Here is a 26,732-nt window from a genome sequence, read left to right on the forward strand (position 1 = left end):
AATTTTAAGGAGTTTTTGATTAGTTGTTAAGCATGAGAATCAAGTTTAAAGATAATGTTTATAAATTGTGGTTGCTAAATACTCTACCAAATTTTTGAAAAACATTTCATATATCTCTTATTAATTCTGTTCTGAATAGTAAAGTGACCATACAACTTGTTAAAGGGTATCATTTTAAATGAAGAGATGAGAAAGAAGACGCAGAATTCTTCATCACACTTTGAAATGCTACTCACTGAAAACACGAAAAAAAATCAGAGCAGAGATAAAAAAGGTAGAAGTAAAAGCAGGAGTAAATCGAAGTCAAGATATAAAAATATTGAGTGTCATTAATGTCATAAAATGGGCCACGTCCAAAAATATTTCTTTCTTTAAAAAAAGGAGAACAAAAATAAGTAAGAAAAGAAGGATGATGGTGGATTGATGGTAATGATCATATATCTTCTATTTCAAATGATCTTCTTATTGTTGATATTGTTGATTATGAGTATAAGATCAATCTTATTTATGATGATGAGTTCAACCGGACAACTAATGATGGTGCTTTAATACATATTTATTAAAAAAGGAGTTCTTCACTTCTTATACTCCAAATAATTTTAAAGTACTTAAGAAGGGTAATGATGGTTTGGCTACGGTGATTGATATAGGAGATGTTTGTTTTAAGACTAATATAGGAATGTGATTGCAACTCAAAGATGTTAAACATGTTCTATATATTTGTTTGAATTTGGTTTCAAGTAAAAGACTTGATAATGAAGATTTTGTAAATACTTTTAATTTTGGACAAAGAGAGGTATGTATTGTTTTGTAATAGTCAAAGTGCTATACATCTAGAAAAAATTATACTTTTCATTATCGATCCAAACATATTGATGTGAAATATCACTGGATACATGATGTTTTGGATATTGAGTCGGTGGAACTTGAAAACGTTCACACTGATGAGTATAGTTCTGATATGATGACCAAGACAATTACCAAGGTGGAAGTTTGAAACTTGTTGTTTAATTGTCAGATTGGCAATTACCTCCACATAGTCGTGAGGAGAAGAGATTTATTGGATTTTGTGATCTTTTTCTAGGTGGAGAAAAGACCCAAATGTTAGTGTCCAAATCTATGGTTGCTCTTTGTTGAGAGTAAAGTGATTGAGGTTGAGTTAGAGTTAATTGAGAGAGGTCTCATCTAAAATAGAATAGAAAAATACTAGAAAAGAGAAGAGAGAAAATCATTTTTGCACATACACAAAATTATCGTTGTAAATTAGCCACTGCATATTCATCAATCATTTGAACGAACTCAAATTTAGATAGTGTATTTTAGACATCTAATTCTTCGTTTTTACCATCCAGATCTTCAATATGAGATCTTCAATGCGAGATCTGTAGTTAGTAATATTAGTCGCACAATAACAATTGTGTTTTGTAGTATTTTTATCTTAGTTGTTGCTTTCTAAATTTTAATACTTAAATTGTTTGGTTTTATGTATGCACATTTTGTACAATGATTTATGATTTTCTGATATCTTATTTTAATCATTTGGTAACTCATAATATTTACTTTTTACATTGAAAGATTTTTTATATTAAAAATTTTATTTAATTTATTATCTCTATTCTAATTTTTTTGGTTACATTTTTCTGCTGTTATTGGTATATTAATTTGCTACCATCATTTATTTATGAGTAGGTGTTATTACTTTTTTAATTCTTATAAATAAAAAATTATGTTTTATTTTTGTCAATAAATTATCTATATCTTTTGAAAAACATTCATATCCATATTCAACTTGTACACATTGTAGGAAAAAAAAGGATTGACACATTGATTTTTCTCTCTGTATTATTTGTGTAGGTTTTTAAAATGTATAGGAGCAGACAACATATTTTTTATCTTTTGGTGAGATCACTCTTTAATTAATAAATGATTGGTTTCTTTAAAAAATTGCTGGCTTCGGACTGCAATGTATAGAAACATCGAGAACATCACCTTCAAAGTTGCGTCATGCCTTACATGCATGTTCCCCATAGTGATTTGCAATATTTATATATTTGAGAAATGGTATATTTGTTTTTATGTATAATTTTTCCTTTTAGTATTAAAAATATAAATTTAATTTTGATGAGATAGATAAAAATTTTATATAATTGAATTATATTTATGCGTTTATATAATTTTTTAAATGATAAAATTTCACATACACTTAAATATATATAATTAAAATAAAAAATACTATTTGTACACTAAAATCAGCTACCAATATATTTATATATAAATACATGTATAATTTAATTTATTTTCAATGTATATTTGTATTTCAATATATATTTTATACTGGTGGTTGACTTTAATGGCTGATTTTAGTATACACGTAGCATAATCCTTAAAATAATAAAAAACATAAAATAATGTAAATATCAGTTATCTCTTGTATTTTTCGATGAGATAATACTCAATTTGGTCCCTGAATTTATGCGCGAGTCTCAATTTAGTCCTTGAAGTTTCAATTGCCTCTATTTGTTCCCCAAACTTTGTGAACATAACTCATGTTAATCCTTGAAACAATTTTCAACGTACAAACGTTAACGGAACACTGTCGTGACAGCCGGATGCCACACTAAACTTTGTAAAATGATGTCGTTTTGATTTTGGTACTCAAATAACCCAAAAACAACATCTTAAATGGTGTTTATTAAAATTTTACCTAACAAAATAAGTAATACGATGCCCTTTTTGAGCTATTTAAATGTCAAAATCAAAATTGTATCATTTTACAAGTTTTAATGTGACATGTGATAGTCTATAACAACGTTCTATTAACGTTTTTATACTAAAAATGGTCTAAGGACTAATACGAGGCACGTTTATAAATTTCGGGGACTAAATAGAGTCAATTGAAACTTCAGGACTAAATTGAGACTGGCGGGTAAATTCAAGGACCAAATTGAGTATTATCTCATTTTTCGATGGTAACTTTGTGTTAGCATGCTCATTATTTATGAGCTTCGCTTAAATTAAATATTAGTTTTTTCTACTTAGGATCATGATAGAGCAAACATAATAGTAACACTCTCCTCGATGTTTATCAACCTAAGAACATTGTCCTGAGTGTAAATTGCTCAGCTCTCTCTTCAGTTCGTATTCGTTTGCGACGTGACATGGGGATTGGGCCTCTTTCCTCCACACCATTCAATTTCAGTGGATTCCAAGGCGGTTATGATTCTGTTAATATCCATGAAGAGAAGTTTGTGTTACAAGAGAAGCAAGGTTTCTCAGCAGTAATGGAATTAGGTAGAGGAGATAATCTGTTCAAACATCAGCAGCATCATCAACACAAGCATGATCATGATGATGAAGATATCAAAGTTGGTGACATGATCCTACAAGATGTCATCAATTTTGACCCTGATTATGATAGTCTCCAACCAACTTCACAAGAGTTTCAAGAAACAATAGAATTCAAGAATATTCATCAGGCACCGTCGTCTTTGACAATAGCATCGTTGGAGCTCTTGAGAAACTATGGAAGCAAGTTCAAGAAGCTAACCGGGGAAAACATAAGCGATAACTTCAGCAGCGACAACATCGAGAATAGTACTTGTTCGGAGAATCAAAGATTGTCAACTGAAGAAATCATGAGAGTTGCAGGGGCAAGGTATGTGCATTACTCTGCACACTGGAACGATGATTTCTGCATCCCCATGCACCCTTATGGATTGGATCTTGGAAACTTGTCGGAAGAAGAGAACAGAGATGTGGAGCTTGCTCAGTTTCTTCTTGCAGCTGCAGAGAGAGTAGGGTGCCGGCAATTCGAACGTGCCAGCCGCTTACTCCTCCATTGTCAATGGAATTCAGATGTCATCGCAAACGCTGCTCAGAGAGTTATCTTTCACTTCGCCGAAGCGCTTCGCGAAAGGATCAAAAAAGAAACCGGAAGGGTAATGGAAGTTGTAATGTCATCATACTATGATACTCAGAATCAGAATCAGAATGAAGAAACTGAAATGATTCGAAAGATGAGTGTAAATGAGTCTCTTAAGTGCCATCAGAAACTGCCTTTCAATCAAGTAATGCAATTCCCTGGTGTACAAGCTATGGTGGAGAATCTTGCTTTTGAGACCAAGATACACCTGATAGATCTTCAAATCAGAAGCGGAGTGCAGTGTACGGCTCTGATGCAAGCGATGGCGGAGCGGAAAGAGTGTTGTGTGGAGTCTTTTAAGGTAACCGCCATTGGAACTTGCGCAGAGAAGAAGAAAATAGAAGGTACAGGACAAAGGTTAACGAGTTTTGCTGAGTCACTGAACTTGCCGTTTTCATATAAGGCGATTATCGTGACAGATTTGGCAGAAATCAAGTTGGATGATTTCGACGTCGACGACGATGAAGGCGTTGCTGTGTACTCTGCGTATTTTCTTAGGACTCTGGTTTCAAGGCCTAATTGCTTGGAAAATTTGATGCTGGTTATAAGGAATATAAAACCGTCAATTATGATAGTGCTGGAGATAGACTCAAATCATAACTCGCCTTCTTTTGTGAACCGATTCATCGATGCGTTGTTCTACTTTTCAGCATTCATGGATTGTCTTGAAACGTGCCTGAAAGAAGATAGCGAGTGCAGAATGGCGGTGGAAGCAGTGTGTGCCGCGGGGATAAGAAACATTGTCGCTGCTGAAGGCAAAGAAAGGACAGTTAGGAATGTGAAGTTAGATGTTTGGAGAAGGTTCTTCGCGAGGTATAAAATGGTGGAAACAGGGTTCAGTGAATCGTCGCTTTACCAAGCTAACTTGGTTGCTAAGGAGTTTACTTTTGGTAAGTTCTGCAGCGTCGACAAAAATGGTAAGAGTCTAATTGTTTCATGGAAGGGAGCTCCAATGCATTCACTCTCAGCTTGGAAGTTTGTATGATCAAAATAATTGGAAAACTTACAATAAAAACTAACACGTGCTTGTCTTTGATCAAAATAATCATATAACGGTGGAAACTCAGGTGCAAACTTCACGTGAAGTTGATATCTCAGAGCCTTTAGATAATTTGACTTATTTGACTAAATTTTCATCTAACGACTTTAAGATATTAACTTCACGTGAAGTTGACTTCACCTGAGTTTTCACCTCATATAATTCTTCTTAACTATTAACTTAAGACATTTGCAGGTGAGTTTCTATCGAAATTTAATTTTGATTACAGCTATTAACTTTTTTTTTCACGTATAAATTACATATCGGTCCCGCATCACCTTTATATCAATAATCATCTAGTTGAGCAATTAAACAAAACTCAATGCACTAGTAATGTGCATGTTCCTTCAAATTCACGCGTCCATGCTTTGTTCAATTTTTGTATTGTGTGGACTTCTTTACTTCTATGGCATGCTGGTCCCAATTTGTCCCTCTTGAATTTTGATCTTAAAGTTTCATATCTCATACTAATTATAAGCATTTTTGTTGATTCAATTCTTTTATATATGAGGAACTAAACTAATTTTTTTTAATTAAAAGGTATCAGATCCTGAATAAGAGAAGAAATGAGAACAGAAGTGAGAGAGAAGGATAAAAAGAAGAGTTTAATTAGTTATGATTGTGATTCAACAGTTATGAAGTTGTTATTATACTTATATTTATAGTAGATGAGTTTAGTAACTACTAACTATTAGCTTAACTAATCTCTAGCTGCTTAATAGTCTCAAAGAACCTTACAACTCCTAACAGCCTCCTCAAACTTAGGATCTAACAATCAGTAATCCTGAATTTCTGCGAAAACTATTGAACAATTTGGAGGCCACGATCTTTGTAAAGATGTCTGCCATTTAAACACTTTTTTGGAACATGTTTGATAATGATGCCCCCTTTGACTACATGATCTCGAACAAAACTCAAATTTATAGCAAAATGCTTGGATTTTGAATGAAAAATTGGGTTGGCAGCAAGTTGAACGGCTCCAAGATTGTCACAGTAGAGAAGAGGAAGACTTCGAAGAGGTGTTCATAGCTCATTCAAGATATTCTTGAGCCATGTTGTTTCAGGAATTAGTGTAGTAATCTCCGATACTCTGCCTCGGTTCTAGACCGAGATACAACATGTTGTTTCTTGGAGGACCATGCTACTAAATTAGCCCCATAGAACAAACAGTAGCTGTTTGTAGACATACGGTCATCTGGATCACTTCCCCAGTTGATGTTAGTATAACCAATCACTCTAGTATCTTGCAATGGAGATATGTGTAAACCATAGGATGCAGTCACACTTAGGTACCTCAAAACCCGCTTGATCACCTTCCTATGTGAATCAAGAGGTTCGTCGCTACGTGAACTGGCATACTTGATTCACCACATAGGCTATCTCGAGTCGAGTCACAATGATGTATTGAAGACTACCAACAACTATTCGATAGAGACTCGAGTCAGAAAAGGGAGAGTTATCCCTGCGGGACAGTTTAGTGTCAGAAGCTATAGGCGTAGCATAGCCTTTACAATCACTCATCTTGGCCTTTTTGAGTACCTGTTGAATGTATTTAGCTTGATTGAGCTAAATGCCACCTGAGTTATTAGAGGTAACCTGAATACCAAGGAAGTAGTGAAGGAAGTAGTGAAGGTTCCCATGTCTTTAAGAGCAAATTTGGAGTGCAATTGCTTGATGAAGTTGTCAATTAGAGTAGAGGAGCTGTTGATCATGATTATATCGTCGACATATATAAGAGCAAATGTGCTTTCACAGCCATCAAATCTGGTAAAGATAGACACATCAAATTTCGTAGCTTGAAACCCAGTGGAACGAAAAGCGCTAGCCAACTTGAGATACCAAGCTCTTGGGGCCTGCTTGAACCCATAGAGCGATTTGCTGAGTTTACAAACAATGGAACTGTCCCTGGTCTCACACTCTTTCGACTGAACCATATAGACATCCTTTTCAAGATCATCATTGAAAAGACATTATTTACATCCAATTGACGAATTTGCAAACCATTCAAGACTGCAATAGAGAGAACCATTCTGATTGATGTCGATTTAATAAGGGGACTGAATGTTTCTTTAAAATCACGGCCAGATTGTTGGTGAAAACCTTGAGCCACAAGGCGGGCCTTATACTTTTGAAGTGAGCCATCGGCATTGTACTTTGCTCGAAAGACCCACTTGCTTCCAATTGCATTCTTATTGGGTGGCAGTTGGACCAAACTCCAAGTATTATTTATCATCCATAACTTGCTTCCAATGAGGAATAGCTACTGCTTGCTTAATAATTTTTTGTTCAAGTGATGCATTGAACAATTTGGGTTTAAAAATCCCTACTTTGGACTGGGTGATCATGGTATGAGTGTTACGGTCAATGGATGAGATGTGGAAGATGGTTCTGGGCTGTATAGGAGAGCGATCAGGTACTGGGAACAGCTGGAAAGAGGATTAATCAGTTGAGACAGAATGTGGGTTAGGAGAAAGAGGTGGAGAAAAGGGAGGTCTTGGTGAATGTGTAGAGGAGGAATTGGTGATGGATTGGTTGAAGTGGCATTTTGGAAAGGGAAAGTTTCCCTGTCAAAGACATAATGTCTGGTGATAATAATCTTACCAGAGGGCAGCAATCATCTAAATCCCTTGTGTTCTGTACCATAGCTAAGAAAGATTATATTGATAATTCAAACTGAAAAATGTTGATTATAGGCCCTCAGGTGTGGAAAACAAAAGCACCCAAAAACTTTTAAATTCTGATAATTTGGTTTCTTTTTCAACAATTTCTCCATCGGAGATATGTTGCTTAGAACCGGAGTAGGTAAAATGTTGATCAACTGAGCAATTGTGAGAAAGGCTTGTCCTTAATATTTCAAAGGTACACTAACATTCGTCATTAGTGTTAGTCCCATCTCTACAATATGTTGGTACTTCTGCTCTGAAGCACTATTTTGTTGATGGACATGAGGACATATAAAACGGTGTACAATGCCTTGTTCTTGCAAGTTTTGAGAGAGACTAACATATTCCTTAGTATTATCACTTTGAAACATACTAATCTTGGAATTCAATTGCAATTCAATCATTGTTTTGAAAATTTTTAAAAATTGATTTGAGCTGTGATCTAGATGAGATTAAGTAAAGTCAAGTGAATCTAGAATAAGCATAAAAAAAAGTGAACATAGTATCTAGCACCATTTATTCCAGAAATGGGAGTTGAGGGCCCCCAAATATTTAAATACACTCATTCGAGAGGGCGAGTATACACCGTGGTAGAATCTAGAAAAGGTAAATTGTGGGACTTGCCAATGTAACAAGCCTAACAAACAGACTTGGAAATTGAGAATTTTACATTGCTAAGTTGCATTATTTTGGTTAAAACAGAAGAGGACGGATGACCAAGCCTATTGTACCAAAGTCTAAAGGAATTGTGAGAGGAATTCGTGACTAACAGTGCCTTCGGTGCAAGTGATGCTAAGCTAAAATTATGGAACTTGTAGAATCCATTTTTCACAGATCCAAGGAGTAGCACCTCCTTAGTCTCATGAGATTTGACACAACAAAAATCATCATGCAGTTCAAAGAATACATTATGGTCTCTAGCAAACTTATTGATACTGATTAAATTCTTAGTGATATTGGGGACATGCAATAAATTGACAAGTTTAAACAATGTTAAACTCAAATTAGATTTAAATAATGAGTTTCCAACATGAGTTATTTGTAAACCTGCACTATCTCGAATGATGACCTGATCAGGTCCATCATAAACTCTCATTTGCATCAAATTGTATGGGTTTGGAGTCATGTGATGGGTTGCTCCCGAGTCAGGGTACCAGCTTGGGTCAGCTATTGTTTAATGTGTTGCAATCTGATTGTTCATTGCTAGATTTTTCCTTGGTGGTCCTGACCTCTGATTTGGTGAATTGGCAAAGCTTCTTGCATCATAGTTCCGATTATCATAGTTTCTGGACTCAAAGCCCCTTGAATCTGATCCTTCATCATACCTATACTGGCACTGTACTGCAGTATGCCCAGGTTTGTTGCACAGTTGACAAAAGATTCTTGTTCCTAAAAATCTTCCGCCGCTTCATCATACCTATCCTTCATCATACCTATTCTTGCTCTCGGCGTAGTGCCATGTCGTGTTCAACTTGTTAATGTCTCGATCACGTGTATCTGCATGCATCATTTTTGTCTAACTCTGATAATATGGTCAGAAAGGAATAGAAGAGACGAAAAAGTGGTGAAAAGGTTTGAAATGAGGCTCAAAACCTCGTTATAAACGATATTTATATATAGGCGTTAACCAATCTTATCTCGTATATACTGTAAACGAGATATACACGTATCATGCACACTGATCTTATTTTATTTATAGTGTAAACAAAATACATAAGAGCTTATATTAGAAGACGTATTTTCATAATAATTTTTATAATTATTTATTTCAATAAATAAAATATTTATTTAATTTATTTAAATAAAAAATCCCTTACTCCTATCACTAATAATTTAATATTTTCTTTTTTCCCTTCACCGGCCAATAAAGTAATAATTAGGTATTGTTTGGGTAATTGTGAAATATACTTAGTTATCACTTATTAGTGTAAATACAAAAATTCTCTCACTAAAAATATACCTAATTATTACCATTGGAGATGATGTTATTTTGATTGTAAATAAGTGAGTAATTTAATATGATAAAAAAAGAAATTCTTCGATATTTACAAAAAAAATTGTTTAAATTTTTGAAATGCAAGTTGATTTAGGTGGATTTACCTTCTTTATATTTGATTTCAACATGTGAAATATAGATATGGTGGAAAAGACTAAATAAATATAGTTATTATATCTCACTAATTCGTTTAAATAAGTATTAAAAATTTCAATTTCGTTTTATATATGTGATAATTTATTGGCTAGCAGACTCTTAACTAGAATTTTATTCCTTAACTTACTGGGATAAATAAAATTGTAGAAAGAAAAAAATTATAAGGATAATCATTTTAGTATTTAAAGATAAATTAAAAAAATAAAAAATTAACAAAAAAATGAGAAAATGTCTAAAACTCTAGTAGATCTAAAAAGAGAGTTAGAAATGAGAGAGAAAAAGAAAGTAGAGAACGGAGAGATGAGAACAGAATGAGAAAATAAATTTATTGATTTCGAAAATTATTTTATAAAGAAATTTTACTCTTGTATTTATAGTCACAGTTTAGATTGAGTTTTCTAATGACTAATTATCCTTCAACCTTAGCATAACTAATTCCTAATCACATGTCTCATATTTCAACTAGTTTCATTTCTTCTCTTTATTTACCTTCAACAAAAAAATAAAAGGAATAATGAAGAAACAATATTATATCTGAATTGAAAAAATTCTATGATACCTAAGACATTAGTGTTTAATTTGCTTAGAAAATAAGAGAGATAAAGATGGATCTCACATTTTATTTTTGGTCGATACTCTTATGAAAATTTTATAATTGTCTTTATATAAAAAAGTTTTTTTTTTACCATTAGATGATAAATTATAAAATTTGATTTTGATATGTTGTAAAAGTATTATTTTTTAAAAAATGTGACTAAATAAATAAATCACACTTTTAATATAAAAATTTTTATAAGATATTTTTAACATCTTCATTTAAATAGATATTTTTTATTTTTATACCAAATAACTAAAAAATTAGACACCATAAAATACATGATCTAAATTTAGATATAAAGTGTAAAAAATATATGCAAAAGGCGTATAAAAATACGGACAAACTGACTCACGTTACGTTCTTTCTGATCGGCAGGCCATTAAAAATTTCTTGTGAATCTGAGAGCAAATCATGTCTACATTATAAAGTAAAATTTTTTTATATGTTTAAAGAATAAATTAAACTATAAATAATCTTAAAAATGTAATATTAATCAATTTTAATTAATACTATAACAAATTATTAAATAATTTTAATATAGATCTTATTTAAAATAATTTTACGTTAAATTTAAATTTTAGATATTTTTCTATTTAAATTTTAAATACTTTTTATTTTAAAAAATTTTAGATATTTTTATATTAAATATTAATTACAATATTAGATGTATAGTAATATTTTTTTTACCAAAAATAAGAAAACTCAAATCTACGATTTATTAATTGAGTATATGTATAGTAATATTGACTCTCAAAACATTTTCTTTTTCATTTACATGCAGGATGACTTTTTCTGTTTTCAAGTCTTGCTATATTTTTTTTACTAAAAATATGAAAACTCGAATCTGTGACCTTTAAATGAGTATGAAAAAATTATATCATTTTATCAATAGTTTATTGACTCAAGTCTTACCATATTGCACTCTTAAAATTTTGTTGATAATATTAATAACAAATAAATTTCTTACTTTAATGTGAAATAACAACATATGCATAATAGGAAAAGAATCAAATATTTGAAAATTATAATGGATTTTGTTAGGGAGACAATGATTTTTATAAATAATGTGAATAATAGGTTTTAAAATTGGTCTAATATAATAAAAATATGAAAAGTCTAGGGGCCAGCAATTTTATTGCATTTTGGCCAGCATGTAACCAGCAGAGAAAGGTGAGCCATTGGATGAATCTCACACCAATCTCACACCATCAAATCATCATTGATGGCTAGTTGATGGCTACCAATCACAAATGTTATTGGCCCCTAGCATTGCTCATAAAAATATATTATATCCCAAATTATCCACTTAAATTATAATACTAGAATAACTATTCGCACATTTAGTGAATTAAACATCTGATATATCTATTATTCACATTATTTAATATTTTTATTATCTACTTATATTTTTTCAACTATAATTATTAGATCAGATACGCTATTACTACATCACAGCACGTCAAATATATGCATATAACAAATAAATTTTTGTAGTCATATTTATGATATACAGATACTGATATAGACACAGAATATAATATGATATGGAATATGTAGATATACAAATTTTAAAATCTTATAAGATACAAAGTATTTTTTAGATAAATTACAATAATTTTTTAATATTTTATTTGTATTAAAATATAAAATAATTTTTTAACTATTTTTAGTCTTCTTTTAATTATATAAAAGTATCTAAAATATTTTTATTTTAATAAATAATAATATATATTATTTCTAAATTCATTTCAATAATATATGTTAAGAATAAGATTGGATACACTGACACGTAATGGTATTTAAGTATGTCTAAGTGTGTCCAGAAATTTTTTTATTTTTTATTAAGACACAGTTAGACACAGCAGACACGCGTATGGGAGGAGTGTGATAGAAGTGGCAACGGGGCGGGTAGGAGCATGTTTTTGCTCTACCCGACCCCGCCCGCCGCATAACAACCCGCATAGAACCCGCCCCACTTCTATCCGCGAATAGTAAAAGGTTGAACCCTCGGGTACCGCCCCGCCCCTATAATTATTAAAATTCAATAAATAAAATTAAATTTCAAAATTTATATAACCATCGTCACATACATAACATAAATAAAAGTAAAAATTTAAATATGTTACAATATTATTAATTATTTACTAATTATTTTACATATATTATACATATTATATATTAAAATTATATATATTATATATATAGCGGGGTGGGTAAGGGCGGGTATTACCTAAACCCGACCCCGCCTCCTCCCAAGAACCCGTCCCGGTGCGGAGTGGGTACCCACGAGTTCGGGTGGTATTATCATGCATAAGTGTCGATGAGTGTCATGTCTAAAATGTGTTTAACATGTGAACACGATAACTCAATGAAGTATTCGTATTTCATAGGGTCATACTCAATGGTAATAGGAATTGAATCTTAAAAAATATAATTAAAAAACGATATGAATTATCACCAAGTCATATTTATAAATGTAAAAAAATATATATTATTTGAATTTAATTTTAATGAATTAAAATAATTTTTTATATATATCTAATTACGTAATGGCATATAATAAAAATAATTATTTTTTATATTAATTATGTAAATAATTATTTAAAAAAATTAAATTTATTATTTTTCAAGCTTTTATTATATTTTTTTTTGCTATAATATATTCTTTACGAATAATTTATTTAGTAACTAATTTGTAAAGTTGACTAATATAGTATTGACAATGGCCAGTTGGCCACATAAATAATTCGTCATAGGAATAAAATCTCGGAAATTAAAGTTAGCACGTCAACAAACGCTGTATTCTCGTTAGATTTTGTTTCTATGAATAAATGTGAAATATCAAATAAAATAAAGATCACTGTGTTCTGTTCTGTTCTGTACTCACTCTCCATCTCTCTTCCTCCCTCCATCCTTCCTTTCCTTCTCGTCCGCCAACCTCTTCTCTGCGCTGCGCAGCGCAGGGAATCAATGGTTATCAAAGCCACCGACTCCGCCTCCAAACCTCAGGTATCATTTCATTTTTATGTTCCTTTTCCTCTAGCTGCTGCTGATTCTCCTTTTCTAATATATCTTTTTCTTCTTCTTTTTTTCGCACTGTATTTCGTGTGTTAACGTTATTTTAGAATTCATCTACGTAATAGTAACACTGCTGCATTTTGTATCTTGTTGTATTCTGATGCGCTGTAGTTTAACGTGTTCCTCTATGTACCAAATAGAACCATAATTGAGCTCACTTGTACTTGTAGGGCTTTAATCTCCAATTTAAGCTCATTATTTTGTTTCCAATCATTCGTTTCTCTGGAAAATGGCACGTGAATCCTCTGTGGGATCGCGTTGGAATTGAACATCCCATTCGTTATATGCATTTTTCTTTTCTTTTGTTTTTCAATTTCCGTAGCCAGAGCTGTTATTCACAGAGGTTGATGATTGTGTACTATTTTTTTTTATTCTGAATGTTAATGTATGGTGTTCTGTGTAATTGGTTTATTTATTTATTTAGTTGTATTATATAATGTTACAGAATCAGCATGGAGAGCCAATGGAAGATACTAGTGGAACCTTGGCGAGCAAGATAGATCAGATGAGGAAGCAAATCCAGGAGGAGAGAATTATATCTGTCAAAGTAAGCTTTTAATTGAATGACTTGATTCATGGAAAGGGTCCACCAGCTTTGAGATGTTGTGTTTTACAAGTTACAGTCAAGTAATTTCTTTGTTCGTTCATTGTTGAGCGACCAAAGGTTTTATTTAATTGGAATTTCGGACCCCAGCTTTGTGGTTTCTTATTTGATTTTGTTTCCCTCAACTGTTATATGGAATTCTCTTGTTTTAACAGCTTGCTAGGTAGCTTGCAGCTAATATTGCTCATGTTTTTTGCAGGAAAAATTACAGAAGAATGGTGAGAATCTACAACATCAGATTTCAGCTATCTTGTCAGTTATCTCAAGTTGGGACTCATCACAGACCAAGGAAAACAGGGCCAGTGAAATGCTTTCTTCAAGAATTAACCAACCTCAGTCTAAGTACCTTTCTTTATTTCAACTTTTAGGAGAGAACAATCCTCATGGAATACCAGCACCAAGTATCAGGCTTCCATCCATTGAAAAAATACCAACATATACAACTTGGATGCATTTGGCCAGGTACATTTGAATTTTAGGCACCAAATATTAAACTCCTCTGAATATGTTCCCACTTCCCAGTATCCAAAATATACCAAAGTGAAAATACATGTTTCTGGAATTGTATTCTCTTTAAATGGTGATCTAGTTTAAGGAGGGTAGACATACATGTCTGCAAGTGAAGACATTGTTTCCACTGCTTAAACTTGTGACCCCCTAAATCACAGGTTGTAATTTTATTGTTACATCATGGCTGAATAAATAGAGAATTTCATCTTAAATCGTAATTGAGCAATCCATATGCATACTGCATTATGTTTTTTTTATTCTCTTCTAAATATCGCATAACACAGAAATGAGAAAATGAGTGAAGATCAGTCAATTATTGGTAGAAGACGCATCTATTATGAGAAACATGGAGGTGAAGCACTGATATGCAGTGACAGTGATGAAGAAGTAACAGAAAATGAGGGAGTTAAGCATGAATTTTCTGAGGGTGAAGACCAGCTTTTATGGTAAGTTAAAATGGAGATGCTTTACTTGCATGTAGAAGTTCTATTTATTTGAACAAAGACAAAATGCCAAGAAGACCAATGGATCCTGACAGCAGTATTTTGTCATTAGATATACTGGTCCTCATTTTTAACATATTTAATTTCTGAGTAAGATAGATACTTTGTTTCTCTATGGTTTTTTCTTGCTGTTGTTCAGGAAATAAGACTTGTATTGTGACCACACGATGTTCAAATTCAAATCTTTGCTCATAGTGCATTATTTTCTATTTTATTTTACTGTCCATGTTTCCATTCTCTAGTCTCTACAATTACAGTCTTTGACTCTTGAATTTATTTAGGATGGCATTTGAGGAACTTGGGCTAACTGATGAGGTATTGAATATTGTTAGCCAGTCTGTTCAGGGTACCAGTTTAGAAATTCAGGTAATCTAAAATATTGTGGACATTATTGTGTGCTATGCTTATTAATCATAATTTGGTATTGCAAACATAAGTTGCAGAACTGAGATTTATCTTGAGAAGACATATTTATGTATCAGGATAGGTATAAAGATCTCAAGGCAAAAGGTATGGGGAGGCAGAATCAGCATCATGAAGATTCTGGAGAATACAAACCTCACATTGGCATATGTTTGGAGAAAAGCCTGAGTGCTGCTTTAGATTCTTTTGATAACCTTTTCTGTCGCCGTTGCATAGTACATACCAACATACTAAAACATTATCCTTCTAATATTATTTGTTAATCATGTGGCATCCGATATGATATTAAAATAGTGCCTCTGCTTTCTGATTTCTTCCAGCAGCTGTTTGACTGTCCCCTGCATGGATGTTCTCAGCCTTTAATATATCCTGTAAGGAACAGTACTTATGTTTTCTTCAACTTCATGAGTGTTTGGTATACTTTTAGTTTTCATTTCATGTTTTGTCAAGGAATTAGTTGAAGAAACCAAAATTTTGTTTATTTTTATTTCATGATATCTTGAAAATAGAACATGGTAAAGAAAAATGATGGAAATCAGTGAAATACATCAATTAAAATGAAAATAGATATCAAACAGGATATGTTGTAAATGGTTGGCTCCAAAACTAAATTATATTGATGCTCTACTTCACAGAGTGAAAAGCAGCCAGTTTGGTCTGAACCTGAAGGTGACCGGAAACCATGCAGTGACCAGTGTTATCTTCTGGTATTACACTTCTCCTTGTCTGAGAATTCGGTTATTATTATTATTTCGAAGCAGGGTGGGAAGAAAGTAGACCTTTTGCTTGCTTACAACATCAAATTCTATGAAAATGGTTCTCGTGAGATTATTTTTCACCCTGTTGGTATTATGTTCTGGACATATTCATTGTAGGAGGGATTAGTATGCTGTGAAGAAAATTGGCTGAATATGTGTGTTAAGTGGTTGTTTATTTCATTGACCGAAGTTACTTAATAATACATGCTTTCCACTTCACTTAGGATGAACTATTCTTTATATGTGTATGGTTACAGAGTTGCACCTGATCTCATTTTACTTTCTTTCAGTTAAAGGATGTCAAGATGTTGTCGGAATGCTCGACTCCTGGGTCCTTGCAGGGTAAGATAACTGCAACAGAAGAAGCAGATGAGATATTGGCACCCTCCAGTGGAGAGGGGCCAAGTAATCAAAGTACTAAAGCTATCTCACAGGAAGAAAGACGTCTCACAGAAGATATTGGTTGTTGTGGAGATCTCAAATCTGATGTTCCTGTCCCAGAAATTATGGGGAAACGGAAGGTCAAAAATAAGTCAGACTCAGCATTACGTGATTCCATATTGCCTCCTGAAGATTCTCAGACTCAGAACTCTAGTAAAAAGATGAAGAAAATCTCAGATGATATAGTTACTGGAAGCAATGACCATAACAGTGACCTAAATTTGGATGCATGCAATGAAGAAAAACAGAGAGTTACTCATGCATCATCAGAAGTTTCTGTTGAACATACTTCTGGTAGCAGTGGCAATGTAAAACCTGACAAAGATTTTGTGGATAGGCAAAAAGATACCAAAAATGAGATTGAATTTAAGAATTTGTACAGTTCAATGGAAGCGCAAGTTGATGAGAAGCTAAGTTTCTCAGATTGGAAACCTCTAGAGAAAGAATTATATTTCAAGGGAGTAGAAATGTTTGGAAGAAACAGGTATGGAGCATTCTGCTTTTTTCATCACATAAACCATGGACCTGTTGGTTTAAGCATCATTCAAAGTGTATTGAATGCTTTTCTTTCCTTCACGGTACTGAACTATATTTCTTTTCTATAATGTTCCAAATATAATATTTGTACTTATAAATTAGTAAAATATTTTCGTTACTTGTGCACTAATTGTTTTTATTGAGTTTTATGCTATTATAGTTGATAGTTACTTTTGAAGTTTGAATGCACTAAGCAGTTATTGTCTCCTGTTTGTTCGAGTAATAAAGCAACTTTTAAATATACCTGAATATAATAATTTTGATATTTTGTTGGAAACCATTATTTAAGTGTGTGCTCATGTACAATTCACTCTCTGCAGCTGCCTTATAGCACGGAACTTGCTTTCTGGCTTGAAGACTTGCAAGGAAGTAGCTACTTACATGTCATTTCCCCACACCTCCAGTAATGGACCAAGTTCAATCACGGACGAAAATGGAAAAATCACTGCAAATCGCACGGTGAGAATCACAGCCATTCATCCATACCACTCTGTTGTCTTCTGTCTCTTGTGTTCTTTCTTGTCTTACTGAACTATTTTGTCCATTTAAGGATTCAGCTTCTACACTAGAATCCAATTTTGCAATTTTTTGTTGTGATGAATTTAATTAGCACTACTTAGATGACAGTGAATTGTTTTTGAACCTGGGTTATGACGTAGGACCAAAAGATGTCATCAAGGTCACGGACGCTGCGGAAAAGGGGGAAAACAAGGAAATCTAAATATTCTTCTAAGTCTGCTGGCATCCCATTTGCTTGGAAAAGAATTGCTTCTGGGAAAAACCAATCTATCAAGCAGTATACCCCATGTGAATGTCAGACAATGTGCGGAAAGGATTGTCCTTGTCAGACTAATGAAACTTGCTGTGAAAAATATTGCGGGTATGTTTGTGCACATTCTCTACTAAGAAGGCAATAAATGCAGGATATTCCATATTACTCATTTCTTGTATCTCTTCGTTTGAATTTGGTTGTTGGCCTTAATCCATAGCCCAAATCCCCAAAGTTTCAAGGTTAATGATGGTGGTCTGGGTATATTATCAAATATGTTTATGTATATCTTTGAACTCAAAATAAGCAAGACATTGTGCTGTCCTGACAAGAGTATACTGTATACGTTCTATCAATAAAAAGCTTTCTATGGAAAGAAACTTTTATATGCCAGAGAAGGTTTCAAAATGCAGTTTTGACTTAAATTATGCACCAAATATTTGTTACAAATTATGTTCTAAACATGATAAAATTGCTTTTTCACCTCAGGTGTTCAGATATCTGCAAAAATAGATATAGAGGATGCCATTGTGCTAAGAGTCAGTGCAGAAGTCGACAATGCCCATGTTTTGCAGCTGGACGAGAATGTGACCCAGATGTGTGTCGAAACTGCTGGGTTAGGTAATGTCAAAATACAACTATTCTTATCCCCTAAACTTGATTTAATGTTGCCTCGTTTTCTTTTCTTTTATTAACTTTTCTTTTCCTTTTTTTTCATTTTGCTTGACAATTCTCAGATTTACACTTCCTCATAGAGACTACAGAGAAAGTCAAAAAAATTATTTTTGCCATCCACAATGCAGTACATCTATCATATTGCATTTTTTTTTTCTTCCCTTACCAGTTACCAACCCTTCTAAATTTTTCTTTTTGCTTTTGATCTAGTTCATGCCTGCTTTGAAGAGTCAAATTGCAACATTTTAATAATTTTTTCCATGCGATGCACACAAGTATCCTGTTTTCAGGAAATATTATTTTGTTTATGATAGTCAGGCAAAAGCATCACAAATTCAGCATTGGAGTAATGTTTTCCAATTATTAGTATTTAGTAGTTGTGCTTCAGATAAAAAAGGCACCCCCAATGTTTGATTATTGAGGATGACCAATGGGTATTTCTATATTATACCACATTAAAAACAAACGACCAAAGGGCTTAAACATGTAAGTTATAAGTGGCTTCGATTCATCTGAAATAAGTGTAAAGTGTGTCAACCCATTTAAGAAAGAATATGTACCAGTAGAACTGAGCTGTGCCTTTTTAAATGCCTTGAAATATAACACATTTCTTTGTACAGTTGCGGCGGTGGTTCACTAGGGGAGCCACCTCGACGTGGAGATGGTCATTGTGGAAATATGAGGATGCTTTTAAGGCAACGACAGAGGGTCAGTAATTTGTTTGCTTGATAAAATTTTTATGTTTCTATCATAAATAGAACCTTAACACACGTGTCTCATATTGTTTTCCTTATTTGCATCTCTGTCAGATTCTTTTGGCAAAGTCATCTCTTGTAGGATGGGGAGCCTTCATAAAGGTTGGCATACCAGTACTTGTTTGCTTTTTTTTTTTTCAAAGGAATGTGATGTTTTGTTTTCTCCTCACAAATTTATAATGCATTTCAGAACTCAGTTAACAAAAATGATTACCTAGGAGAATACACAGGCGAACTGATTTCTCATAAAGAAGCAGATAAGCGTGGGAAAATATATGATCGTGAAAACTCATCTTTCCTTTTTAACTTAAATGATCAGGCATGTTTCTCATATCAATCACCATTTTCTTGTAAACCATGTTGGTGTTCAGATAATTTCTCGTTTTACTATTCTTATGTTAGCTTTCATCATTCATCTCCACATCTCGGTGGAAGAATATATCTATACCTTCAAAGTAATATTTTATGATCTCACACCACCTGTTTCTTCAGTTGGTACTCGATGCTTGTCGCAAGGGTGATAAGTTGAAATTCGCAAACCACTGGGAAAGCCCCAACTGCGTTGCAAAGGTCGGTCGAGAAACTCAACTTTTATGGAGATTTAAACTTGCCCTTTGGTTTCAGTCTTCAGATCATTATTATATTTTGTATTGTGTATGCGTTGTATAGGTAATGCTGGTTGCTGGTGATCATCGAGTTGGGATATTTGCCAACAAAAACATTAACGCTGGTGAGGAGCTCTTCTATGATTATTGCTATGAACCAGAACACAGGCCACCATGGGCGGTTCCTAAAGGTGAGGCTTCTAAGAGAGATGAATCTGCAGCTAATCAAGGCAGGGCAAAGAAAAACCAATCTCATTGATGTAGCAAGGTCAAGTATGTATCATAAACAATCGCAGCATCCTACGAGTCTATGGTAAATACCAAAGGCATCTTCCATAAGGAAACCAAACAAAGAATCACAGATTCAAATATGAATAAGATCAAAGATACTGACCAAAAAAGGACAAGTGATCAGCAATTGAAGTTTAATTTAATAATTTTTTTAGGCTTGTCAGTTTTCTAGATTTTAGCCTAGCAGAGTAAAATTTGGTATAAAATTGTTGTAGGTATATGAAATTTTTCTATGCACTTCATCTTATTTTGCCAATTTTCGTGGTTAGTCAATATTTCTATTGATCAAAGCAGTTTTTTTTTTATTATTATTTTTAGGAACGGGGGATGTTAACTTAATTCCCATTGTACTTGCTGCTACCGTTGATTACTTGGGAAACCCTACCTACATTCCATATTTCCATCGGTTGGTAAATAAAATGTGAATTTACAATAATTTGCATTATATATATTTTTTCTATTCTTTTCTTTGATAAAGCTTTTTATACCAAAATAGAATAAAAATAATATCTAGACTTTTAACTCGATTGTTACAGAAATATTGGAAATGTTACCTTAAAAAACCTTTGAACTCAAACACCATTATTCATTACTCAAAATAAATAAATTAAATAAGAAATTGATGGCACAACAACATTAGAAATTTCTCTTTGTTAATGCAAAGAATGAAGTGAACTACAGTTGGATTGTGGAAGAGAGGCCTACAACAGTTGGTCATAGCATGCCTCCTGAGGGGGAAGAAAAATCAAGAAAAGAATACAATTTGGTTTGATTTATCCTATAAACCAAAAAGTAGCAGATTGGAATATTTGACAAGCTATGTACAGCTGCAATGCAAAGGAACTTGGCAGTCTCAAGTCTAATGCATCTCATGTCATCTTGTTTGTAAATGAAAATATAAGAGCTCATTCCATGTGTCTGGTACCCCTGGAAGGCACCAATGGCTACAATCTTGTATGCTGCGTGTTTGAGTTTTTCTTCCATAGATTGATGGGTGACCATCTATTCTGTACTCTGACAAACCAGTTATGTTCAAAATTGTCACTGGAGTTTTCATCTGCTTTATTATCTCCTCTGTTATTAAATTCTTCTCAGGACCTGTGCCACCTAAGGTTTCATTGAGAGGTTGTGTTGCTTCTGTGCAGTGTCCTCCAGAGTTCCAATTCCCTCCCCTGTGTTGCACATATCAAATTCGGATTAAAAGTAGCCCCGGCTCCGAGTATTTCGATACTGAAACTGTTCTTGCACAATGGATTTGTCAGTTATCATAATAAGCATACCTGAAATGAGATGGTGCTGAACTCCTGAAGAATACTTTGGTTTTCCTTTGATTTATGTGCCTGTCCACCCATGAACCCCATGTTTTTAAAGCTTTCCTAAACGCCGTCGAAACGTCTAGCCGAGGATGTACTAGAGTTCCTTCCTGGTAGTAGTTGATCCTGTCATATGACCACAAAAGTTACAAATGTATTTCATAAAAAGAATAGATAATTCAGCTATGAAGTATGATTGTATGAATGATCACTCATTTTTCCAAAACCGGCATGTTGTAAGAACAATAGAGAACATCATTCTTTCTCAGCAAGATTCAACTTTAGGCTATATACATTATCCATGTTCTGGAGTTTAGACATTTTATTTCAACTACAAGTAATCATGTCAGGTTCTATACTTTTTTTGACAATTTTAACCTATGATATCAAGACCAACAATTCATACATAAAGATAAAGGGTGGAACTAACTACCCAGCCTTTGTTTTGTAATGTGACCACCAATGTGCGGTGTTGAAAACCAAAATATCAGCTCCTCTCCATCTAGATGAACCATGATCAATGGCGTCGAGTCGCAACGTCGGTCTCCGTTTCTGCCCTATCCTTGCCTTGCTTTCATGAACTAAGAAATGACTCGCATAGTATTCAACCGTGCATTGATAATCCTGCAAAGTTGAAAGTGCAAATATCTTATACTCCAGGCAATCCATTATGCAGCAACAAAAACAAAGTAAGGTATGCAGAATTACCAGAAACCTGAAACTATAGTTTCCCTTCTCCTTGGTAATTTTCCTTCCATGAGTCTCATACACTCTCTTTGGATCCTTGATAGCACTCAATAGCATGCACAACATTGATTCCCATTGGTTCCTATTAATCGAATCGCCCACGAAAACTAGTCGCTTCCCTCTAATCAACTCAAGCATTCTAGTTGCATTGAACCTTTGCAAGAAAATAACACAGTAGCTTATTGAAATGAACCATTTCCTCAGCAGGAAAAAATGAAGTGAAATTCTTAAGCTTAATCCCAATGTAACTAAAGTTGCTAGGATCGAAAAACAATAGAGAATTAATGATTGAATTTGACCGTACCTTGGAATATCACAGTCTTTGGGTTGCCATCTCCACTTCGAATAGTTTCTATCCAATCTTCCATTCCCCTCGCAATCAAAACCTTCATCTATAAAAGGGCACGAATCTTTTATATAAAGAGGGTAACTTTCATCAAAAGCCCAATACCCTTTTGTCAAATCACACCCTTTTGCTTTCTTCTGCTCAATCTTCTCAAAAATCGGAACTTTAACTCTCCCAGTAGAACCAGCAGCTACCTTCTCCTGTTCATTGCTTACCTTCCTTCCACTTGAAGCTTCATGTTCTTGCATTGCAGTGAAATTAACAGTTTGAGCACTAACATGGTGGCCTACACCTTCAGATTTGGATCCAAAAAGGCTATTGTTCTGGGTCCCAAAAGTTGGAAACTTCACACTTTCGACAGTGAAATTTTTGGTGGAGCCAGCCAAGAACTGAACAGGGAAAGATCTAAGACCCACATTAACAGTGTCACCTACAGCCGCAGAAGCAGCAGAAGAAGAAACGGTATTGAAGTGAAGATGGATAGTGGGTTGGTGAAGTGAAGGGGTGGAGTTGGTGAGCCAAATGGTGAAGGTTGAGATGAAGAAGATGGAGGAGAAGATTATGAATGAGAAGACCAAAAGCCTTGTGGGTTTGAAGGAAAAGCTTCTCTGCCTCTCCATTGATGAAATCATGTGGCTTCGGTGGAAAAGAAGTCAGAGGAAGCAGTTAATAGAATTTGGCAGTGTCATGTGTCCATGCACCATTTTTTATTTAACCGAACTTTAAAGAAAATATATTCCAAATAATAGCGACAGGTTGTTATGCGGGAAAAAAAATGTGGATAGAATATTAGAATATAGATAGACTTTGGCCTGTGATAACAGCAAAAGATTGAAGATATTCTGGGTATAATGAAAATTTGGGCGGAAAGGGAAGGAGGAGGGGGGTAGGGCTGGCAATGGATAGGTACCCTAATCCTATACGCGGGTTAAAAATTTTATTAAAATTCTACACTATCCTACTCGCAGGTTGAGAATCTCTCGACCATAATTCTATCCGCACTCTAAAATTCTAAACACTACCCTACTCTATCATACCCGCAGAAATATCAATTTTTTTCAAAATAAATATAAAATTCAATTATTTCGAATTTTATACGTATTAATAACATAAAAAATAAAAAAAACTAATGTTCTAAATTACTAAATTAACTAACTAGTTTAGTGGTTGTTCATTTATTATAAGTCATTACATAAGAGAGATTGTGAGTTCAACTCTCATTTTCTTCATTATATAGAGAGATTTTTATAAAATATGTTTTATATATGAATTGCGGGCCCTAGAGGGGATACATAATAATTATTATTAAGTTTATAATTTTTATTACGTATGAATTTATTATTTTAATTTAAAGATGATTAAATTTTTTTTTTCATTTTACTAATTTACTCATGTTAAAAGAACTTGATCCATTTTTATTATTTTTTAACTCTCATGAATATTTAGGTTATATATAATTAGGATCTTACTTTGTTTGTTTATTTATTTATTTTTATTATCTGAATTATTTATAAATAAATTTAATTTTAATGTATTATATAAAATATTTTATATAATTATTTTATTATATTTATTATTTTAAATAATTATTTGTATAATTAATATAAAAAATTTATTTTTATTGATATAATATTATATAATTAAATATATATATAAATTTTTATACAGAATATTAAAATAATTAGGTTTTCATTATTATATATGTATAATCCTAAAGTAAGATGAGAACAACAAAGAGTTCCAAGTGACCCACTTACACACGTTAGTACGTTACCACTATTTTGCGGCCATCCAATAGAAAGTAGAAACGATTATCTTTTTCATGCTTTTACAGGTTTGTTTTTTCATAACTTCAATCTAAATATCGATATTGAATTATTGATACAATATAATGATATATAGTTGAAATATTATTTTTATTGCAAACGTATAAAGGAGTTTAATTTTGCTATCATTATTTTTTCTTACTTTCTTTCTAAACATACGTCTTTTGTACATATACAGGCCGTTTGGTTCAAGGGAAATAGGGGAGAAAGAAAATAAAGAAAAAGAAAATGAGTGGAAAATAAAATTTTTTATTGTTTGGATGATCCAAGAAAATTAAGAGGAGAAGAAAAATATAGTGTGAGGTCTATTTAAAAGTTTTCTCTCCAACAATGAGATGAAAATGGATGAAGAAAAAGTACATAATGATTTAATTACCAATTTACCCTTTATTTAATATAAATTATAATTTTATATAATTTAGATAAGTATATTAATGTAATTTTACTCAATATAACTTTTTTTTTATTTTTTCTTTTATCCAAATAAAAAAAAGTTTTTCTCCTATTTTCTTTTCATTTATTTTCTCTTCATCCAAACAACACGCACAAAAATCTACTTTTTCTCTTATTTTTTTCTTTCTATTTTCTTTCTTTTTATTTTCTTTCCTTCCATTTTCTATTTTGCATCCAAACAAAATACAATTTAATAAACATAAAATACCAGACAAGACGCAAATTTCTTTAATCAGAATGTACAACTGTTGAGTCATATGCATGATGAATAAGGTCAACGAATACGTTAGCTGCTTATTGCGAGGTAGGAGTATTTAACAGACTAAATCCCCATTTTGGTCCCTGAGATTCACGCGATTATTCATTTTGGTCCCCGAAATTCAAAATTACCTATACTGGTCCCCCAGATTTAAGTTTGGGCACTAATATGGTCCTTCAACTCTTTCCGGTGATGATTAGGCAAATGGAGTGCTGAGATGACACCCTTCCTGTCACGTTGGACGCTGTAACAGCTAGTTAATGTAGCGAGGGTTGTATTTGTATCCAATTTAGTCCCCCTTATTAAAAATTTGTCATTATAACTCAGATAAATAATAAAATAATTAGGATTGTAGGGACTAAATTAGATACAAATATAACTCTCGCCATGTCAGCTAGCCGTGACAGCATCCAACATGACAGGAAATATGTCATCTCAGCACTCCATTGGCCTAATCATCACCGAAAAAAGTTGAGGGACCATATTGGTGCCGAAACTTGAATCTGGAGGACCAGTATAGGTAATTTTGAATTTTGGGGACCAAAATGAGTAATTGCGTGAATCTCAGGGACTAAAATGGGAATTTAGTCGTATTTAACACTGCAAGCTATCCAATCATTCGTTCATTTGGCTAAAAAATTTATATATGATAATAGAAGGGATAAATATGATTTTGATTTTAACATAGGAGATAAAAATTTATTTTGTTTTTCGTATTTTTTTCGTTTTAAAATAATCTTCAAAGTTTCAGTTTGTTTTAAAATCGTCATTTTTATCAATTATATTTTTTTATTACCAAATTATCATTTATTAAAAAAATTATAAAATAAAATAAATATAAAATAAATAATAAAAATTTATTCCCGCCGTCGCACCGGTACCCGCCGTTTCTTCTTTTTCTTTTTCCCGTCGACGTACCGTCGCCCGTTTCTTCTTCTTCTTCCCGCCGCCGCACCCACTGCCGTCCGCTGCTTCTTCTTCTTCTTCTTCCTCCGCCGCATCGCCGTCCGTTTCTTCTTCTTCTTCTTCCCGCCGCCGTCCGCCGCTTCTTCTTCTTCTTCTTCTTTTTACTGCCGACCCCACCGCCGCATCCTGTCCGCCGCCCGTCGCTTCTTCTTCTTCTTCTTCTTTTGTGAATTCTGTGAATTGGATTTTGTGAAATTTTTGGATTTGTTGTGAAATATTGTTGTTGATGAAATTTGAATTTGGAGTATTGTTGTTGCTGATTCTGGGTTCTTGATGATGTTGATTTTCTGAGTTTTGGTTGGTGTGATGCAGATGGTGATGAAGTGGCAGTGGGTGTGGGGTGGTGTTGGTGGTTTGGTTCTGAGTTCTTATGATTCCATTATGATGATGATGATGATGGTGGTGGTTGGTGGTGGGTGTGATGGTGGTGGTGGTACTTATGCTTCTGTTTCTGCTAGTGCTTTGCATGATTTTGAAAAAGAAGTGATAGGGGCATTTT

General features: G+C 33.2%; 3 protein-coding genes across 6 annotated transcripts; 2 read left to right on the forward strand and 1 right to left on the reverse strand.

Annotated features, from left to right (window-relative positions):
* Positions 1 to 3,158: 3,158 nt before the first annotated feature.
* LOC112695737 (DELLA protein RGL1-like) lies at positions 3,159 to 4,907 on the forward strand. The gene has a single exon (XM_025748196.2). The coding sequence runs from the start codon at positions 3,159 to 3,161 to the stop codon at positions 4,905 to 4,907; it is 1,749 nt and encodes a 582-aa protein (XP_025603981.1).
* Positions 4,908 to 13,148: 8,241 nt separating this feature from the next.
* Positions 13,149 to 20,759, forward strand: LOC112695738 (histone-lysine N-methyltransferase EZA1). Of its 4 annotated transcripts, none has more exons than XM_025748197.3 (17): positions 13,149 to 13,383; positions 13,898 to 13,999; positions 14,256 to 14,518; positions 14,851 to 15,012; positions 15,351 to 15,435; positions 15,552 to 15,707; positions 15,813 to 15,863; positions 16,128 to 16,199; positions 16,541 to 17,175; positions 17,549 to 17,687; positions 17,888 to 18,108; positions 18,487 to 18,618; positions 19,293 to 19,380; positions 19,482 to 19,529; positions 19,618 to 19,746; positions 19,920 to 19,997; positions 20,097 to 20,759. In XM_025748197.3, the coding sequence occupies exons 1-17, from the start codon at positions 13,198 to 13,200 to the stop codon at positions 20,289 to 20,291; spliced, it is 2,742 nt and encodes a 913-aa protein (XP_025603982.1). In that variant the 5' UTR covers positions 13,149 to 13,197; the 3' UTR covers positions 20,292 to 20,759. The 4 variants fall into 4 exon arrangements, with proteins under 4 accessions (XP_025603982.1, XP_025603984.1, XP_025603983.1 ...); XM_025748199.3 differs by having other exon boundaries at positions 17,897 to 18,108; XM_025748198.3 differs by having other exon boundaries at positions 15,816 to 15,863.
* A 200-nt stretch (positions 20,760 to 20,959) lies between these two features.
* LOC112695740 (protein trichome birefringence-like 6) lies at positions 20,960 to 23,641 on the reverse strand. The gene is made up of 5 exons (XM_025748201.3): positions 22,688 to 23,641; positions 22,345 to 22,537; positions 22,070 to 22,260; positions 21,604 to 21,762; positions 20,960 to 21,495 (listed from the first exon to the last, which is right to left on the reverse strand). Exons 1-5 carry the CDS (start codon positions 23,359 to 23,361, stop codon positions 21,198 to 21,200), a joined length of 1,515 nt encoding a protein of 504 aa, XP_025603986.1. The 5' UTR covers positions 23,362 to 23,641; the 3' UTR covers positions 20,960 to 21,197.
* Between the last annotated feature and the right edge of the window lie 3,091 nt (positions 23,642 to 26,732).

This window comes from Arachis hypogaea, chromosome 6 (genome assembly GCF_003086295.3).
Source record: "Arachis hypogaea cultivar Tifrunner chromosome 6, arahy.Tifrunner.gnm2.J5K5, whole genome shotgun sequence".
NCBI lineage: Eukaryota > Viridiplantae > Streptophyta > Magnoliopsida > Fabales > Fabaceae > Arachis > Arachis hypogaea.

Coding starts and splice junctions, on each gene's coding strand:
- LOC112695740 (XM_025748201.3), bottom strand. CDS start 23,361: ATGATTTCATCAATGGAGAGGCAGAGAAGCTTTTCCTTCAAACCCACA. Junction 22,538..22,687: donor AAAGACTGTGATATTCCAAG/GTACGGTCAAAT, acceptor TTTCTTGCAAAG/GTTCAATGCAACTAGAATGC. Junction 21,763..22,069: donor CATTACAAAACAAAGGCTGG/GTAGTTAGTTCC, acceptor GTCATATGACAG/GATCAACTACTACCAGGAAG.
- LOC112695738 (XM_025748197.3), top strand. CDS start 13,198: ATGAATAAATGTGAAATATCAAATAAAATAAAGATCACTGTGTTCTGT. Junction 17,688..17,887: donor AAATCACTGCAAATCGCACG/GTGAGAATCACA, acceptor GTTATGACGTAG/GACCAAAAGATGTCATCAAG. Junction 18,109..18,486: donor TGCTGTGAAAAATATTGCGG/GTATGTTTGTGC, acceptor TTTTCACCTCAG/GTGTTCAGATATCTGCAAAA.
- LOC112695737 (XM_025748196.2), top strand. CDS start 3,159: ATGGGGATTGGGCCTCTTTCCTCCACACCATTCAATTTCAGTGGATTC.